The following is a 21171-nucleotide window of genomic DNA, read 5'->3' as shown; positions in this document are numbered from 1 at the left end:
AAAAAGTGAGAAAGGCATGTTGTTGATTTGGTTATTAACTGCCACTTACACAATTTGTTCAATACGAGCACCAGTTGCGTCAACGAGATGCTGCATCCCCAAAACGATGTGATGAACTCTTAGCAGTTCTGTTGAAATCGTAGCAGCGTGCCTGTATAATGGCCTTCATATGAGACAGAGACCGAACGTGTCACAGGTAAATGCATTCTCTTAAATATCCCCAGAGTCCAAAGTTACGTGTATTTAGATCAGGCTATGCATCTGGAAAATCTGTGGAGACACAGATTAGTGGAAGGTTGCATTAAGCAGATCTTTCACCGTGCGAGCGACATGAGGTGTTGGCCCAACTTGCATGAAAATAATGGTTTCACACAGTTGCGCTCTTCCATAGCAGGAACCACAATCTCTACAAGGAAGTATCAGTAACATTCAGATATCACGGTACACCTGGCAGGTCCTCTGGGTGTATTCTTTTCAAAGAAGAATTGATTGACAATAAATCTGCTTGTGAATCCGCACCTCACAGTCACATAAGGCGAGTGCAATGGCTCTTTGTCCATAACACTCGGTTTAGTAGTACCTCTAAATCCGAAGTTCTGTGTATCCACTGCACCCTGTAGAGTAAAATGTGTGTCGTCACTCCATAGAATATTGCCCAGTCATTTGTCTTAACCTTCGATTCGTGGCAGAAACCGAAGAGGAAATTCAGAACTTTGCTGTCTGTCACAGATCTTGTACAGGTACCAGCGAAATATAGACCGCAAAACATTCCGTACTGTTGCCCATTGGTTGACAATTCTCGTGGAACTCCATCTAGTGCAGCCTGGGACATGTGCTGCATGGTCAGTTACAGCAACTTCGTCAATAACTGCCACCAGGCTAGGACACCTTGTGAGGTAACGAGCGAGTTGTGGCATCATGAGAATATCCGGAGTTGGCTGGCCGCGCTGGGGCCTCTCGGCGGGCCGTGGCCCGTCGGTGGCCACGTGGTGCCGAAAGTTAGCCGGAGTCCAGGCCGACCGCATGGCTGGGAATTGCATGGTGACGCTGTGTCGATGAAGGAGACATGCTGGGAGTGCCAAAGTGGAGGACTTTGTGAAACCTTAATGGCAGCCATTTCACAGTTCGTATAGAAATTAATAGTAGCCAGATGAATCGTGATACCTCAAAAATAAACATATACATTACCATTATTTGCACGACGATTCTGAATGTGTAATCAGATTTTCAATATCTTTATTAGTTTAAAGTTTAGTATCTGACAGTAAATTATACAAGTGGCTTATTAATATCGATCGCGTCAGGCCATAAGTTCAAAATGGTTCAAATGGCTCTGAGCACTATGGTACTTAACATCTATGGTCATCAGTCCCCTAGAACGTAGAACTACTTAAACCTAACTAACCTAAGGACAGCACACAACACCCAGCCATCACGAGGCAGAGAAAATCCCTGACCCCGCCGGGAATCGAACCCGGGAAGGGCCATAAGTACTCCACAGTTTCACAAAAAAACGGTAGCAGCACGTTTATAAATATAGTTATTCATTATGTTTATTTATTCATTAGGTTTATATCTGATACATACTATTCATAAAGAAATTGGTCAGTTATTTACTGTGCTTTAGAAAGCACAGAGACATTAGGCTACTGGCTTACTTGTGTTCTATTCCTTTGGTATATTTTTATTCAGTGTGTTTATGTATTTAATAATGTGTGTTAGAGCGTGTTTATGGTCCAGCCGTAGGAATATTTATTTAATTTCAAGTTATTTAAATGTAAATCCATTACTTCGAGTCCGCAGCTCGTGGTCGTGCGGTAGCGTTCTCGCTTCCCGCGCCCGGGTTCCCGGGTTCGATTCCCGGTGGGGTCAGGGATTTTCTCTGCCTCGTGAAGACTGGGTGTTGTGTGATGTCCATAGGTTAGTTAGGTTTAAGTAGTTCTAAGTTCTAGAGGACTGATGACCATAGATGTTAAGTCCCATAGTGCTCAGAGCCATTTGAAGCCATTATTTCGAATGTGTTTGATTATGTTTGTGAGTGTGCCTTGGCTTGGAGGCAGGGAGGGAGCGCTCTAGCCAATCACAGCGATCGTTCCAAAAAGGACACGCAGAGAGACTGTATGGAGGTGGAGGAGTAGCACCGTTTCGAGAGAGGACGGAGGGAGCTGAACAGTGCGCCACAAGGGACAGTCGCACGAGAGAGTCATGGGTAGCACAGCGCGACGGACGCACGGCCGCGGGATAGGCTTGTAGAGTGGAACAGTTTGCGCGTGATAGTGGGAGATGAAAATATTTCGTAGCGCCGACTTGTGCACTTATTAGACTTCCGTGGCTTCTGCAGTGAAGACGTGGTATGCGTTTGGAAGCGAATATCTCGCGAGCCGTGTTGTTGCTCATAGCTAGAGATGGGCAAAACTGTTCTTTTCAGAGATTGGATCAGAACTGTTCACTCCCTGAAATGAATTAGCTCTTTTTCATGACTCACCACTCATTTACAATAGAAAATAAATGGAAGGCACATTGCCCTTAAACTTGGTTTATTCCAGTACTATAACTGTATTTTATCTTATTTGATCCTATTTTGAAGTAACACAGATAATGAGTAAGAATTTTGTATTGTTTATTGAAATTTCTACGATATGACAAAGTTTTTGATTATTGATTTATTTTGCACTATCGTGGTTTTTTGGGTGATCGGAAAATGTTGTAACTTGAGATTTACATTAACAATATATTTGGCTATAATGTATTAAAATTTCATTAACCTCATACAAATACATCGCAAGCCATATATTTTTAAAGTGAACGTTTCCTTTCGAAGATGCCTAAAATCGCAAAATCCGTACCAGAATAAGAAAAAAAAATATAAATTTGACTGCAAAACGAAAGTGCTGCATATAGCCTTACGCAGAATAAAACAAGGAAAATATTGGTGTATCACATTTTGCGATACGTTTATCGGTTCGCTCGTAATTAGAGCGTAAATTCGAGTGTACATAATAAAAATCCTATAGTAAGAGGAGTCATCAGGAACCTAATCTAATCAGTTTAAACAAATAAAAATAAAATAAAAACAATTGATGTATACATAACATAATAATGTAATATACATAGCGGTATTACTACGAAAAACAATATCCAGTGGGGACGAACTCCGATGCAGAGGCGCTGAGTCGAGCAGGTCGAGCCGCGAGCTGTATTACTGCGTGAGCTGAGACCGCAGAGACCAGAGTGACACCTGAGTCGCTTTGCTCGACGCTCTGGCTAGAGTCGAGACGGTGGGGTGAGCGTTGAGCGGGCGAGTTCCGAGGGTGGGGGGGGGAGCGGTGAACTCACCCGCTCCAAGACAAATCGTCCGTTCCCTTGCGAGCAGGTTTTTGCAAGTAGTTCCTATGTTATCCGCTAGGTGGCTCTCTGTCCTGTTGCTCGCATCAACTGCCCAGAGGGCAGGACGTGCGACTGAAACGATCGCCGACAGAGTGCGATGCGAAGTTAAGCTGCGCCAGACACTGCACAGTGCACACGTTAGACGACGCACAGAGACGGAAAGGCATATGTGAAACACAAAATCCAATGGGGCACTGCACAATGCAGGCAGCCAAGGTAGAAGCAGGGCAGAGGCCGGCGCTGGCTGTGTTGTGTGGCGTGCACTGTGCTCTGACCAGCAGAGGCGCTGCTGATATGCTCCGTCTCTCTCTCTCTCTCTCTCTCTCTCTCTCTCTCTCTGCCGTGGGAAACGTTTGGAGCTACCGTTCTTTTTATCTGAATCACTGATTGTTCACTCCTTTGAAAGATTGAACTCTATGAATTAGTTCAAGAGCGGATCCCCCATCTCTACTCATAGCGGATTACGTGAAGTAGGAATGTATTATTTCCCTATTATTCAACTTATATTTCATTTAATTGCTGCACTATCGACACCAGTAAGTGTTTTACAGTAATAAAGGTACTTCTGATATCGTACTCATCATTTAAAGTCGTTAAAGTAGTACCTGCAGAATTTATTTAATTGCAGTCTTTCATTTATAAATGTCTATGTTTCGTTCAAAATTCGCAACTGGCGAGTGATAGAAACCTTCGACCATTCGATTCATGTGTATACTCATATTGCATACTGTAGACTTAGCAGTATTTGGCATGTAATGCGGCAACTACGTATCACAGCCCCTAGACAACGAAACCAGCCAAAACTTTCAATATTTCAGCTCTGAGTACGTAGTTGAGGGCCACCACACCATCATTTCATCTTATTTAAAAGTCCGCAATCTTCTTCTTCCAGTGCCACACCAAGTTCACCTGTGTTTTCGAATTTCATTATGGTCATCTTTAAACCATTTACTGAGATCGAGCCACTCCTCAAACTTCTCAGGGCAACATTCTCTCAATGCAGCACGTCAACTGCTGCCGTGCACGTAAAAAAGATTCACTAACAGCACACGGTCTCTCTTCTCGGTAATCATACTGTTTATCCACGCTTTGGTTTCTCAGTTGCCAGCGTGGATGTCATGTCGTCATACAAACAATGTACAGTTCCAAATTTGTACCAGGCGGCCACAATTGGAACTATATTTTTTTTTGCATAAATCGGTCCCGCAGTAAAGCAGTAGAATATCTACCAAATTACGTTGCCATACGATAATTATAGCCCACACTGGACACCAGTGGGTAGATGTATTTTAATTACAACCACCCGGTATGTCTAGATGCTCTGACGCCCACTTGTGCAACTAAGCCATGGCGGCATTTTGTTTCGTTTCATCTAATCATGTTAATCCATATTCACTAGCAACAAACTGTTTGACACTGAGTTAACAATCAGATGTTACGCTCAGCCATGCAACCATGTTTCACAATTTTGCTGGAAGGGGGGACGCAAAGATATTTCATCTTCACTTGCTAAATGAACAAAATACGGTACTTACGGTTGCGTCCAGTACGCAATAATGAGTAGAACTACGACTTTCTTCTCTCTCTCTCTCTCTCTCTCTCTCTCTCTCTCTCTCTCTCTGTATGTGTGTGTGTGTGTGTGTGTGTGTGTGTGTGTGTGTGTGTGTATCTCTATCTCTTCATCGTCCATCAACCTTAAAATTTTTTTGGCATTATTTTTACGAAAATTAGATGTGCATATACCATTTTGGAGTGTAAATTTGCAAAAATAAAGTCAGTCAATTTATCTACTTTCAGTTGGCGACAAAGGGACCCATTACACTGGCAATCTACAAAAAAATTTCAATTAAAACGTTGTTATTTAAATTGTCAGTCCACGTAAACTGATTCACAGACGTCGCACAGTGTTTGTGCTGACAATTCCTTTAATTGTAGAGAGCAATATGACAATCGTTTTGCACCATCTGCCTTCTTTCAGTGTGTATGACATTTTTCTGTATGGTAACCGGCTAAATAGCTTTATCATTTGTTTGAAACGTTCATTTAACCTACGCGACCATTAATTTGGTCAAATGCTGCGAATTGTGAGCGATTTTAATTAGTATCTGTTCTCTTCAAATCATTGCGGTTCACTGCATCAGAGAAAAATGCTTGTACACACCAAAATCAATAAATGGAATTTTAATGCTCCATATTACAGTATTTCACATTTCAGCGGACCATTAAAACTGTGTTCCGGATAGGGTTGCAAACTTAAATCCTAAATTTTGAAGCGAATGTATTTGGTACCATCGAATCAGCCACCTATTACGAATCACTTACAGCTTTCATTTTTACTCATCGTACGTGTAAGAAACGTACCAACATGCCGCTACTATTCAGTTCTGCACACGCAGGCGGCTGCTGGTGTAGGAATAACGTCACCAAGTTGGCAGCCTTTTCGAGATTTTCCACCCTCGAAGACATCACACATTAGGCAATACCCCCAACAAAGTTCAGCACGTAATTGAGCTCAGGCTGAGAAAAAAATATGGTTCCTCGATTTAAAATGATGAACGATAAATAACGCTTAGGTGACGCCCAAAAAATGAAGTTAACTAATTTCCGTACATTCTTACATTATGAGTTAGTCAGATACTGGTACTATCTATTTCTAAATGAAAGTCGACAACGCGGAGCGCAAAAAAAGAAAAATCTTTAACCCAGGAATTAACATGCCGATTTTTGAAATACGGAACATTATTGGTAATAGAATTTATTACCGATCCAAAGTGTTGTCCAATATGAGTGGACAGAAAGCAAAATAAATAAACAGAAAAGTACGGAGTGTTTTGTTAAACTAACTAGAGTTTTCAAATCGAAGATTCAAATGAGTCTGAAACCGTCATTTCATTATGTCTGTATTTTCAGTTACTAGTTACTATGCTACTGCTGTGACAGTTACAGCTTTTGTTCTCCATCTCATATGAATTAATTTGTTAGAACCAATATTGTTTCTTGGATGTTCCAAGTCTCTCCTTGACCTTAAGCAGTGAAAACTGCCCCATTGTTTCTTTGATGTGTGATTTGCAATGATAACAGAAGTCGACAGATCTGGATATTCTACGACTGTTTGCAGATGGCAGTCAAATTGCCTACATCCCTCCACTAGAAAATGAGAGCAGTTAGAACCACATGTTCATCAGAACCTTTCTCTCCATATTCGCTGATTATCTTCTTACATGGCACTCGATTAAAATGTTTGAAATGTGGACAGTGAATTACGAAGATGATTTTCACTGGGCGTACTACGTTTCTTCTTAGTGATAAGAAAAATGCTGTAAAAGGGTCTGGCAGCGCTCCTACTTTCATAATCAGTCAGTCTAGTCTCGAGGTGTGAAAGATTCCCTCATTTTTAGATACGTGAATTCCTCTGACCTCATCAACTCGATTACGTTGTTCACGTCATAAGAAGTACGTCGCTGCGCCGTCACGCGCCACAATATCCAGCATACTCATACCAAGGATCACCATTTAAGTCGGCAACAAATGTGGTGCGCAAGGCATTGGTAAACCTCAGTAAGAGGTTCCGCTGTGTATCTCAGAGCATCATATTGTAGCGCTCAAGATGAAGGAGATGCGGTCCAGACGTTGATAGCGGAGCGCGCACAGTAGGCTTGAATAATCGTACACGAACCCTGATGTGTAACAGGCAGAGATCAGACGGACAATTCTGCCAGTTTTTAATCTGCTGCAGGTATGCTGAAAACACAAATTAACACGCAGAGGCATGAGCAAAGTAATATACGAAATGGTGTAGCTTCTTTCAAATCGATCAAGGGCCGAGGAGGCCGACCAAACATTCATGTCAAAGAACCTTCCTGGCAGATTAAAACTGTGTGCCGGACCGAGACCCGAGCTCGGAACCTATGTCTTTCGCGGGAAAGTGCTCTAGCATCTGATCTATCCAAGCACGACTCACGACCTGTCCTCACAGCTTTACATCCGCCAGTACCTCGTCTCCTACTTTCCAAACTTTACGGAAGCTCTTCCGCAAACCAGGGGTGCTAGTCTAGCGAGGTTCGCAGGAGAGCTTCTGTGAAGTTTGGAAGGTAGGGGGATGAGGTGATGGTGGATGTAAGGCCATAAGGACAGTCAGGAGTCCTGTTTGGATAGTCCAGTTGGTAGAGTACTTGCCCGCGAAAGCAAAGGTCCAGAGTTCGAGTCTGGTCCAGCACACAGTTCTACTCTGCCAGGAAGTTTCATATCAGCACACACCCCACTACTAGGGAAAATCCATTCTGGAAATTCATATCAAAGTTTTGTAGATATCCAGAAACAATACACTGCTTGTGAAAATCTTGTATACTGGGCCCTCTGCAGCTTCTTTGAATTTATTTACCATCCAATCATCCTCGAACACATTCTTCGCGGAACAAATATGTTTGAAGTACAGCTCGTGATGTACATCAAAATGTCCGTTATCAATCCTTCTAATTGACAGTACACACGTTCCGCAAGTGACATGAAATTATTAAACTTACTTTAAATAAGCATTTGTGTTCTTAGACGTATTGTTATCCCCTCGCGTCTATTATTTGATAAAAACCAAAAGGCAAATTAAGACCACTGACGAAATAAAACGACATGTCTATTATTGCATGTACTGTGTTGCCATTTAGGTGATGCCAACAACAAATGTGCAAGCCTCGAACAGTTTTTTAGCATTACGTGTCCGCACAATAACCTGTATGACGCCATATTCACAAGCTGCGACGTGGTAGCGAATCAAACAGCGATCCAGAAAGTGTAGAATAAATTTCTTTATTTCCGTCTATGGTCACTAGCTTTTTGGGTCTTCAGACTGCCGATTTCGGTCAACAATAACCATCTTCAAACCTGCAGCAAAACACAGATACAACTAGTTGATTGTCTACAGCTTAAAACAATAAAATAGGCCATAATGAAAAGTGTTGGTGACATACAAGTAAATATTATGCGCTTTAAATATGACGAGGCATGACTGTTTTAAAAACATGTTCAAATATAATAGGCGATAGAGGCATCGTCAAAAGACGAATTCAAAATTAACTCAGCATCGTCACACATAAATGAAATATCTTATATACCAGAATCATTCAGAGAACAGCGCTATCTACATGTACAGACAGTATCATCGGCGTCAGTAGATGCCATCCCTCTCGATATAAAAAAGCTTTCTTCACCTCAATGATTCACCGGTTCCTTCGTCTACAACATATGTAAAGAACTCAGTATATTACAGCAAATTGCAATAGATAATGATTATTCTACAGATGATATCACGCGCCCTTACAATACACTAAGAAACATATAATAAATAGCAGGAAAACGACCACTCACCCAGAAAACAGAACCGATAAAGAACAAACGAAAACAATTCCAATGAAATTTCACTGTACAGTGTCCTAGTAAATAGAGAAATGTTTCAGCAAATCTAATGTTGCATGTGGCTTTCAAGTTAACAGTGCCCTAAAACTGCGAGTAAAGCATAAACTGAAAAGGGCATATGACAAATTTGATGGCTGTGGAGTATACAGCAAAGATTTCAATAGCTACAATAAATATATCGGCCAGACCGGCAGCTATTTTAAAGGAGGTTTAAGGAGCATTCACAGCCGTGTAACAAAACTTCTCTGGGATGGCATTTATCAGAAACCGGTCATTCTATAGGAAGCATTTAGAATAAAACGTTTCTTCTCCACTGGGTGCAAAACGGCCTTGCTCTCAACTTGTTAGAACAGCTTGAAGTTTATAAAGTGAAGAAGTAAGAGCAAGGAATACTGGTCAAAAGGCTGAGCTATTTATATCCCAAAGTCTACAGAGCTTTGTTTGACCTTGTTCTACTTTAATCCCTGAACGCCTCTCTTATATAAATCTTGCCATTGTCTTTACCCATTATACACTGCTTTACATATTTACTTCTTACGTTGAACGCGTTACTCTCCTGCTTTCTAGTCCTTTCTCTGCTTATATAATATATTTCATTCAGTAGATAATCTTGTTGATTGACTGGTACGATGTTCAATCATTCTTTTGTTGGAACTGCGTGTCGCAAGGTACGAAGGGGTCTTCTCGGGTTTAAGTTCCTCTGACCACTTCTCACCTTCGTGGCATTCTGGCGGTCATGCCAACAGAGAGCGCTGATTACTTGACACGTTCTGTTTTAATCATTTGGCTTATTTCCATATTTCTTTTATTATTTTTATGCTATTCTCCGAAGTACCTAAGCTCTTCCTTACGTATATCGTTACACTTTTATCTAAAATTCTTCACAAGAGCGTATCAGAATTATTGCCAGTTAACTATTTCCTTTGAAACGTTTAACTTTACTCATATTTTAATTTATTGCGTTTTATTACTGTAATGACTTACACTCCTGGTAAGCTTCCTGCAGACTTTACCGACTGTTTTTCTTTTTATTGCATACAGCACAATTATATGACTGAAAACTATATCTAAACCTACGGTAGAGACATCTGGCGAGATCCCTACAGAAACATTTTGAAGCTGCTGTATAGCAGTTTAGACCTGTAGCGTGGTTGACAAAATGACTTGTAGTACATACGATATTTCATTTATGTGTGACGATGCTGAGATCATTTTGTATTTATCTTGGCTCCATTACTCGGAGACATGTTTTTAAAACAGGTATGCCTCGTCATATTTAAAGCACATAACTTTCACATATATGTCACCATTACTTTTCATTATGGCCTATTTCATTGTTTTAAGCTGTAGACAATCAACTAGTTGTATTTTTGTTTTGCTCATGATCTGAAGATGGTCATTGCTGACCGGGATCGGTAGTCTGAGGACGTAGTAAGTTTTTATTGACAGACAGAAGTGAAGAGATTTATTTGAAGCTATCACGTTCGGCAGATGGGCAAGTCCAAGGCGAGAACGGATTGAGTAAAGTCACGAAATGTGTCCCATAATAGCGAAGTGGAGCTTTAAAGTCCGCAGCTCGTGGTCGTGTGGTAGCGTTCTCGCTTCCCGCGCCCAGGTTCCCGGGTTCGATTCCCGGCGGGGTCTGGGATTTTCTCTGCCTCGTGATGACTGGGTGTTGTGTGATGTCCTTAGGCTAGTTAGGTTTAAGTAGTTCTAAGTTCTGGGGGACTGATGACCATAGATGTTAAGTCCCATAGTGCTCAGAGCCATTTGAACCATTTTTTTGGAGCTTTAAAACTGCAGACTCAGTACATGTTAGGCACGAGCTGTATATGAGGAAAAAACAGGCAAGCAACGAGTAGGCTACTGAAACATACAGCTTCGTAGAAGAGGAGGTGCTTGATAACAAATAAGTGTGGTTTCTAGAAACCTGCCTTAGTGCTGGGACTGAGCAGTCTGACTTTAATAGAAGTGAAACAGATCGATCCACATTTGACATAGGCCGCGAGGCTGATAATATGATTCAGCTGGTGGGAGCAAAGAAAGTGATGAGAAGCTTTACTTAGCGAACATGAAATGAAAACTGCGAAAAAATTTCATAAACTGAAGAAAAGAGTATGGAGTTGGAAGACAGTTTGTAAAGAGGACAAAGCGCAAATATAGTAGTCGAAACAAAGACAGTTGATTAGCTAATATAAGAGCAAAATATGGTCTACTTTCAGCAGCATTTACTGTAAAGATTCTTCCTAGTAGACGCGCAGGGAAATGTATGGTTCAAATGGCTCTGACCACTATGTGACTTAACTTCTGAGGTCATCAGTCCCCTAGAACTTAGAACTACTTAAACCTAACTAACCTAAGGACATCGCACACATCCAGGCAGGATTCGAACCTGCGACCATAGCGATCGCGCGGTTCCAGACTGAAGCGCCTAGAAACGCTCGGCCACACATGTAGTTCCAGATATCGATGCGAGGTTTTCGGCAATTGAAAGTTTGCTGAAGGCCACGTAATTTATTTCGTGTGTATAATCCTTTTATCTCTCGTATCAACCGAGATATTGCAAAAAGTAGGTTTCTTTAATGGAATGAAATGCTTTTTTTTTTTAATTACGTTAAAATGATCTTGGAAAGACGAGTACAAGAATATAACGTCTGTCGATCTTGGCGTTGAAACTTTTAGCAAAAAAGGCAATCGGCCTGGGGTATTGTTGGGCAAACACCACCAGTCTACATCACGGACTTGAAACTATCCATGACAATTAAAGCTGCTTATTGCTTTTATTTTCTTCAGTCCTTATGGAGGACGCGAGCTTCGGTGTTTCAACACTTGTATCACAAGTAGTCACACATTTTACTTACGGTACATCTTTATGCGACTTTGGAAGGTATGCTGTGGAGTGTGTAGTCTGTTGTTTAAAACACGTCCATGCCTCGCAAACAAGTATGTCAGAATCTGGCACAGGTCTAACACTCGCAGAAAGAAACCCCTTGTTTAAGAATAATTGCAACATACGGGGATTGCCCAGAAAATAACGCACAGCAGTTTTTCCTTCATCAATTTTTTATTGAACATAGTAAAAATTAGTAAGTATGGTAAGAATGGTGTTTTATCAACACACCCTATTTTTCCACGTATATCCCGTTCCATGGTCTTCCTCCCGGGCGAAACAAGGACACGTATGCCCTGTCGGTACGAATCCTTGTGCCGGCTCCGCCGGCACTTCACTATGTGAATAACCTCCTCATTGTCCTCAAGCCCAAACAAGTGGAAGTCCGAGGGAACTAGGTCAGGGCTTTCAGGTTTCACAACCGTGGATGGTCTCCCTGACCGCTGCACGTCGTAGAGGTGCGCCGAACCGCCTTCTGATGTCCTCAACCTCCGTATCCTGCGACTAACTGTACTTCTGTCGGCAGCAGATGCTCCACAGACTTTCCACAAGCGTTTGTGAATATTCCCGACAGTTTCTTTCATTGCAGTTAGAAATTCAATGACGGAACGTTGCTTTTAACGTACATCACCTAGAGACGCCATTTTGAAACCGTTCTGCAGCAACGCTATCTGTCGGAAGTGACGGAAACGTGGTGCGCTCACTCAGGAGACTACAAATAACACATACCTAACGTTTCGCATTCGTAGCATTGATTTCGGCTGAGAAAAAAAAATGCATTGCATTACTTTCTGGGCAACCCTCGTAAATAGTCACCGTGCCTATGACATTTTGCTTCGCACTTGGTAACAAGATTACATTTAGCCAACGACCGATGTTTTACTGTGTTTGCTTGCATCATGGCATAATAACTCAGTTGCCAGACAGGTGAGTTGATACGGTTGTTAAGACTTAAGACTGGCAAGGATCGGAGTCTAAATTCCCGTCCAACAATTGTGATTTATGTATTCCGTGCTTTCCTTAAATTACTTCAGCAAAATGTCACGATGGGCACTTCGACAGTTCTATGGCCGATGCAGCCTCTTAAATTTCTTTATTGTCTTGTTTAGCAGCACGTAAAAATCTTCTATCATCACGTTTGTGGTGCCGTTCGCTACAGTTACAATACCAGGTGTGTCTGTTCATAGTTCCAAAATCTGTAGCAGACGTTCCTCGTACCGCCACTAAGGCAGCCACACAGCAACTGCGGCAGCCAACCGATGGCTGCTACACCAACACGCCCTCCATAGCAGGTAAAGGCAATGTCGTCCTCCTAGTGTATAGGAGGCCACCACAGGCTACCATCACTCCATTCTGTATCGTGGTCCTCGCCTGTCAAAACACACCTCCGTTCTGTCAGTGACCACAGTGTTAAAGATTCGGCTACGAGCCAGCATTCTCGGAACTGCACTTTGGATCTGACTACATTCTATTGGGCAACACAATGAGTTAAGTAAACGAATTTTACATAACTGTTGTTGAGGCATTTATTTCTGCTTTCTGCCGTAAGAACCAATGCATAACTACAGAATACAAGAACCTCATGACTTGCTCTTTGGATGGTCTCTGGTAGTTACTGCAAAAGTGACGTTTCTGAGATAATTACGGAATTTGTTGTCAGGGAACGTCTCTATTGGTCTCTAAACACTGAGGTTGACTTTTTTCCTTCTTATGGAGGGGAAAGTGAAGATATTTCCTCTTAATGGATAGAGATTATGTGTTTCGCCCTCAGTGACTGCCCTGTCTTTCTACCATACTCCAGTGGCTCGCAAAGGAAATCACCTGTTTTCCTTAAAGAAAAAGAACTGTATAACAAATATTTGAGCGACTGGGAAATCCATCTTGCGTGCACGTTTTTGGAAGAATAAGTGTATGAAGGAAGACTGGATTTGAATTTCCGTCGGCGAGGATATCTTTAGAGAAGATGCGTATTCTCGGACTGGAAGAAGATGGGGAAAGAAATAAGGTTTTGCACTTGCCTTAAATTGTCTAGCGATACCATATAAAAATTGAATCTGGAATACATTTGATCCCGAAAGCTAGATCAGCACGTTGATTACGGACCACGGCATGGGTGATGTGCCGAAAGTAGAACAATCTTGTGTGGGAACCAAATGTCACTTTTACGAACCTCCTACAATGCCTTAACTGTCAACGATAGTTGACGACTACATCACACATGGAAGATCCTTAAAATTAATTGACTTTTTATCAAACATCTTCCTTGTAGACGTATAATTAAAAGTACAGCAATCCTACAACCACTCTGATTTCAGTTATCCGACTAACTGATGCTACACGGGTGTAAAGAGATGCAAACCACATTGTAGCCTAAAATGTATGTGAGATTTCAGTCTCCTACTCTAAACGTTACTGTGAAAAAGTAAATTTTTCGTAACAACCATCGTAAGCAATTCAGTTAAAAAGAATTGCAACAGCAAAAATAAAGTAGGTACTAGGAACATAAATTTCAGTTTAGTAACTGAACTGCAGTTCAATGTTTCCAAGGGTATGAAAGGGAGACAGTTACTGAAAAGGTAGTAAGACAGGCCCATACTGTACCGACCATTTTGCTCGATCAGTACAGTGATCAAGCAGTAAAGGGAACTACGCAAAAATTTAGAAAGTGAATCGTGCTTTTTGGAGAAGTGATAAAAACTTTAAGGTATGCCAATGTCATTATAAATGCCTCAGAGACAGAAAAGGAGTTGAGCGGCTTGAAAGGAGGCCATAAAGTGAACATCAAACAAGGGTGATGCAGTGTTATCGAACTACGAAGTGAGACGCTAAAAGTAAGAGACAACGTTTCGTATTTGGGTAGCAGAGTAACTGACGACGGTAGAATTAGACAGGGTCTAAAATTAGGACTAATAATGGCAAGGAAAGATACCCGAGAAAGAGAAATGCTGATATCAAATACAAATTTATGTCTTAGGATTGCTCCTCACAAAATAATCGTTTGAGTGTTGCATTATAAGGAAGTGACTCGTGGAACACACATAGCACAGTCCAGAATACAGTGATAGTTCTCGAAACGAAGTGCCGCAGTAGAAGCTGAAGATCGGCTGGGTAGATCGACCAGCTAATGAAGAAGCATTGAGTCGAGTTGGGGACAAAAGATGCTGATTCCATAACTTTAAATAAACGAACGGTTCGGTTGATAGGACACTACCAAAAGCATCAACGAAATTTAATTTAATTTGGTATCGAACGGGAGTGTGTGGGAAGAGGGTAGTGAGGGAACGCATGACAAAGACGACTACAGAGTGCTACATCACATAATTATTTCGCTTGATGACCCCAACAACAACAACAATAAATTATACTAACAACTAGTCCATGTCCTTTATCATCTTATAATTTAATTATGTGAAACACAGTGACGAAAGACGTATAACTGCAGCTGAGATTACGATAACACGATACGATACGAGAGCAATAAGCTACCTACTACGACTTTCAATTTCTTACATGAAAATTCTACGTTAAGCTACAGACTGCATTACTTCCACATCATTTCACAATTCATAAGCGGAGATTTCGGGAAGTTCTTGATCAAATACCCTGAAAATACGTGACTTACATGTTCAACATAATCTGTACGCGAAATTCTAAAAATGCAGTCTTGCTTTGGAAGAACTCAGAATTCAGTAAATTAGAAGTGAATTTCATGTGATGAGGGAAGGACACAACCGCGACCAGAAGGCGACTCGTGGCGAAGTAGAACTTGGCGCGTTCTCTCTTTGGGAACTTTTTTCTTGCTATGGTATGAATATTTCATGAGTCCTTCATCAATTGGTGGAAGGCAGCAAAAGGTCGGCTCCGCCGATGGGGCTGCGTGGCTGCCGCTGTTTCACAGCACCGGCACGCGCTCTCCCTGTTGGTGTACATTAGATTGACCGCAATTGGGTCTCAGCCTACAGAAGGAGTGCGGGGACAGTCGTAGAGAGCGAAGGAAACGTAGTAACGCGCCGAGCAGCACACAGTTTGTATGCACGGAAAATTTCTTTACCAGTAAAACGAAAATAGTTCCAATTTCATTTTCAAATGGTAAGTGCTTCAAAACCTTTTACAGCTCCAACTTAAGAAGACAATTAATGGCATACGTCCTGAAACAACAACAATATTGACTACCATTGACCCACCACGCAACGGCAACTCCAATGCGTCCTTCTTTCCCTAGAAATCTTCCTCATTTCCCAGTAGTCTTAGATGGAGCATTCTCCTTAAACATCCTTTCCTCAGAACTCTCTATATCAGAAAGCATCTATTTTGTGCACGTATAAATACTTTTTATACCCACCACTATCTTTATTGTCATCATTGTCATTATTATTATTATTACTACACTGAAGACCCAAACAAACTGGTACACCTGCCTAATATCGTGTAGAGCCGTGGCTAGCACGCAGGAGTGCCGCAACATGACGTGGCATGGACTCGACTAATGTCTGAACTAGAGCTGCAGGGAACTGACACCATGAATCCTGCAGTGCTCTCCATAAATCCGGAAGAGTACGAGAGGGTGCAGATCTCTTCTGAACAGCACGTTGCAAAACATCCCACATATGCTCAATAAAGTTCATGTCTGGGGAGTTTGGTGACCAGCGGAAGTGTTTAAACTCAGAAGAGTGTTGCTGGAGCCACTCTGTGGTAATTATGGACGTGTGGGGTGTCGCATTGTCCTGCTGGAATTGCTCAAGTTCGTCGGAATGCACAATGGACAAAAATGCATGCAGGTGATCAGACAGGATGCTTACGTACGTGTCACCTGCTAGAGTAGTATCTATACCCATTAGTAGTCCCATATCACTCCAACTGCACACGCCCCACACCATTACAGAGCCTCCACCAGCCTCATGCAGGGCCCATGGATTCATGAGGCTGTGTCCATACCCGTACACGTCCATCCGCTCGATAAAATTTGAAACGAGACTCGACCAGGCGAGGCGTAAAGCTCTGTGTGGTGCAGTCATCAAGGGTACACGAGTGGGCCATCGGCTCCGAATGCCAATATCGATTATGTTTCGTTGAATGGTTCACACGCTGTCACCTGTTGAAATCAGCAACAATTTTGGAATGGTTGCACTTATGTCACTCTGAACGATTCTCTCAAACCGTCGTTGGTCCTGTTCCTGCAGCATCTTTTTCCGGCCGCAGCGATGTCGGAGATTATATACCTTATATAGGGGTTGACGAGCGCAACGATGTATTCTGCCTGTTTACATATCTCTCTATTTGAATACGCATGCCTGTACCAGTCTCACTGGCGCTTCGGTGTAGTTTAATGCCTTTTCACCTTTAACAAATAGATGTTTTATCGGATTCCTGATATTCACAGTCCACTCGTGAAATGGTCGTACGGGAAAATCCCCACTTCATCGCTACCTCGGAGATGCTGTATCCCATTGCTCTTGCGCCAACTGTGACACCACGTTCAAACTCACTTACACCTCGCGGAGCGACCCAGAGGTTAGAGGCCCCATGTCACGGATTGCGCGGCCAGTCCCCCCGGAGGTTCGAGCCCACCCTTGGGCATGGGTGTGTGTGTTCTTCTCAGCATAAGTTAGTTTAAATTGGCTTAAGTAGTGTGCAAGTCTAGGGACCGATGACCTCAGCAGTTGGGTCCCTCAGGAATTCACACACATTTGAACAGGAAACTTACTTAAAGCTTGATAACCTGCCTTTGTAGCAGCAGTACCGATCTAACAACTGCGCCCAACACTAGTTGTCTTACATTAAAATTGGTACACTACGAAAATGACGTGCTACAGACTCGAATTTTGACCGACAGGAAGAAGATGCTATGATATGCAAATAATTAGCTTTTCGGAGCATTCACACAAGGTTGCCAACCGGGGTGGCCGAGCGGTTCTAGACTCTTCAGTCTGGAACCGCGCAACCGCTGTGGTCCCAGGTTCGAATCCTGCCTACGGCATGGATGTGTGTGTTGTCCTTAGGTTAGTTAGGTTTAAGTAGTTCTAAGTTCTAGTAGACTGAGGACCTCAGCTGTTAAGTCCCATGGTGCTCAGAGCCGTTAGAACCATTTGAAAGGCATCTTATCCGCATGGCTGTAACGGATCGTGCAGCCACGTCTCGATACCTGAGTCAACTGATGGGGACTTTTGCAAGACAACAACCATCTGCACGAACAGTTCGACGACGTTTTCAGCAGCATGGACTATCAGCTCGGAGACCATGGCTGCGGTTACCCTTGACGCTGCATCACAGACAGGAGCGCCTGCGATGGTGTACTCAACGACGAACCTGGGTGCACGAAAGGCAAATCATCATTTTTTCGGGTGAATCCACGTTCTGTTTACAGTATCATGATGATCGCCTCCGTGTTTGGCGACATCGCGGTGAACGCACATTGGAAGCGTCTATTCGTCATCGCCATATTGGCGCATCACCCGGCGTGATGGTATGGTGTGCCACTGGTTACGCGTCTCGGTCACCTCTTCTTCGCGTTGACGGCACATTTGACTGTGGACGTTACATTTCAGATGTGTTACGACCCGTGGCTCTACCCTTCATTCGATCCTTACGAAACCCTACATTTCAGCAGGATAATGCACGACCGCATGTTGCAGGTCCTGTACGGGCCTTTCTGGATACAGAAAATGTTAGTTTGCCGCCCTGGCCAGCACATTCTCCAGATCTCTCACCAATTGAAAACGTCTGGTCAATGGTAGCCGAGCAACTGGCTCGTCACAATACGCCAGTCACTACTCTTGATGAACTGTGGTATCGCGTTGAAGCTGCATAGGCAGCTGTACCTGTACACGCCATCCAAGCTCTGTTTGACTCAATGCCCAGGCGTATCAAGGCCGTTATTACGGCCGGAGGTGATGGTTGTGGGTACTGATTTCTCAGGATCTGTGCACACAAATTGCGTGAAAATGTAATCACTTGTCAGTTCTAGTATAATATATTTGTCCAATGAATACCCGTTTATCATCTGCTTTCCTTCTTGGTGTAGCAATTTTAATGGCCAGTAGTATATATACGTTTTGCCGGCCGGAGCGCCGTAATCTGCCGGTTTATTGCTCTGATGTATTTCAATACGCATGCCTATACTGGTTTCTTTGGAGCTTCAATGTAATATCACATTAGAATCAACGCTTTATGCGACGCATACAGAGAAAGTAAAACATTAAAGAGGAAGGAACATTCATTTCTCGAGTGCTGTTGGCGTTATAGACCGAACGGTAGTTCAGGGTGAGGGAAGTCGAGAGATGCAGCTACTACTATATCTTGACATTTTCCATGCGGTTTACTGAAAGTATTGAACGTCCCGATAGGATTGACCGAAGAAATCGCCTCACACTAAAACAAGTAAACCGTTGCGCCACGTCCATCGGTTCGCCACGCGGGGACCAAGTACGAGATTTTTGTGTATGTAGTCCAATGAAATGGTACGTAGTATTAGTGCAGGCAGCAGTTGCGCGCGGCGCTGCGGCTCACCTGTAGATGACGACGGATGCGATGGCCAGCACGACGACCACGGAGCTGAGGACGATACTCAGAACTGCGTAGTCCGGGAACGCTGAAACACAGTGGAACAACGTCACCACCTGAGACTCGATACTGTGCACGCAAAACTTACCTCCGTGGAACACTGCCAGTTGACAAATATGCTTATACCACACAGTGTTTTTCAAGAACCAGTTCCAAGTAATGTGTTCTACAGCAACTTAGAGCTACAAGTGGATCTACACCTACCTCACCTCTAGACCTACATCTAAATCTACACTCTGAAAAACTACTGACAAGTGCAAGGCAGAGTGTACTTCCAAATGTATAACTTTATAGGTTTCCTTCCCCGTGCATTCGCATGTGGTGCAGTGGAAGAATGGCCGCTTCGAATATCCAGTGCGTGCTGTAATTTTTCTAACTTTATCACCGTGGCCCGAAAACCCGGTTTTCCTGGGAGTAGGAATTTGTAATATTTCTGGCTTAGTCAGCCATCATATTAGGCTCCAAGAAGCTGTTTCGAGAGCAGTAGAGATGCAAGAAGTATATAGATGACGAAATGTGGTGTGAGGTACCTGTGACAGATGTTAGATTCGGCACCATTCCCGTGAGAACGACCACCTGTATAACACTACGGCTCTGTGATTGGCTGCTGTGTTTGGAGCAAGGGCGCCAAAACGTTAAAGTATAGTTATTATTAGTAGTTAAACTACTCATTGGAATGACTTCACTTTTTAATGTAAATCAGTCATTTTACAATTATTAAAAACAATTTAAATCAAAAACAAAAGACTGACGAAACTGCAGACGAAGCACTTGGGAAGTGTTCGGGTCACGCCTTTTCTGGTATGGCGCGCTAAGTGTTTCGGGATGGTCGTCACTCTGGATTAGGCATTTGAGAAGAACAGACAAGTTGTCTGTCGTAGGATGTGTTTCCAGAACTCAGCTGGACTCGCATTCGGGAGGACGACGGTTCAATCCCGCGTCCGGCCATCCTGATTTAGGTTTTCCATGATTTCCCTAAATCGTTCCAGGCAAATGTCGGGACGGTTCCTCTAAAAGGGCACGGCTGACTTCCTTCCCCGTCCTTCCCTAATCCGATGAGACCGATGACCTCGCTGTTTGGTCTCTTCCCCCAAACAATCCAATCCAGTACAGTATTAAAAGATTCACTCCGGTAGTCATGAAGCACAGACACGTGCCACAAATAGTGTAAAGATACATTTTCGTAAACATGAAGTTTGATCATGTACTTTGCTATATCAGAAGGTGTTGAATTAAGATCATGTAGTCTTCTCGTGTGGCTACATTAAAATACGCGAATGGCATCCCAAAGAAGTGATACGTTATTTCAGAAGAGAACCTCGCTAAAAGTTAGTTTCAGCCTCAAGATACAGAACCTACGACCTGCGTGCTGTTTTCTGCGCTGGGGACATCAACTTGAAGACAGCAGATTAGTGAACTATAACAGAACCTTCGTATTCCACACAGCGCAGTGGAAACAACTAGGCACTTCACGTGTACTGCTTGCGCAGAACAAATGTGCTCATTGACACGTCATCTGCAGTAATACAGAGGAGGTAAAGGAGGATGATCGTTATTAACACCAACAATCAATTCATTTTTCCTTTCTTGCCGTAAATTCTGCGCCGCTTAGTACGCACTGCGCCCGGCGTGGTGCGTCGATCCTTGGTAAAATACATCGCGCAGCGGAATTAATGGATCACGTTTCCGTACCTCGTAATTGCCTCCCATTACAATTTACAATTTGGGTCAAAAGTATCTACAACCTTCCTCTATAATGGAGCACAATCGTGGTGCCCTGCGACGTCACGCTCTGGCTCAGCGACCCTTCAGATAGCGAGGTGTCGACATTTGCGGAAAGCTAGGTTGTTTATGTGAGGTGTAAGGCTGGTTAATGACGTCAAAAATGGCTCGGAGCACTATGGGACTTAACATCTGAGGTCATC

At 42.9% G+C, this 21171-nt stretch overlaps 1 protein-coding gene across 1 annotated transcript in view; it reads right to left on the bottom strand.

Annotated features, from left to right (window-relative positions):
- The window catches only part of LOC126187866 (atrial natriuretic peptide receptor 1-like), a 1317386-nt gene that overhangs the window by 465943 nt on the left and 830272 nt on the right, over positions 1 to 21171 (bottom strand). Inside the window, exon 7 of the mRNA XM_049929189.1 lies at positions 19193 to 19274. Coding sequence (XP_049785146.1) covers positions 19193 to 19274 — 82 coding nt within the window. The remainder of the gene's footprint in view (positions 1 to 19192; positions 19275 to 21171) is intronic.

This window comes from Schistocerca cancellata, chromosome 5, assembly GCF_023864275.1.
Source record: "Schistocerca cancellata isolate TAMUIC-IGC-003103 chromosome 5, iqSchCanc2.1, whole genome shotgun sequence".
NCBI lineage: Eukaryota > Metazoa > Arthropoda > Insecta > Orthoptera > Acrididae > Schistocerca > Schistocerca cancellata.
The sequence above is the reverse complement of the archived record's forward strand: the minus strand, read 5'-3'. Positions and strand labels throughout refer to the sequence as shown.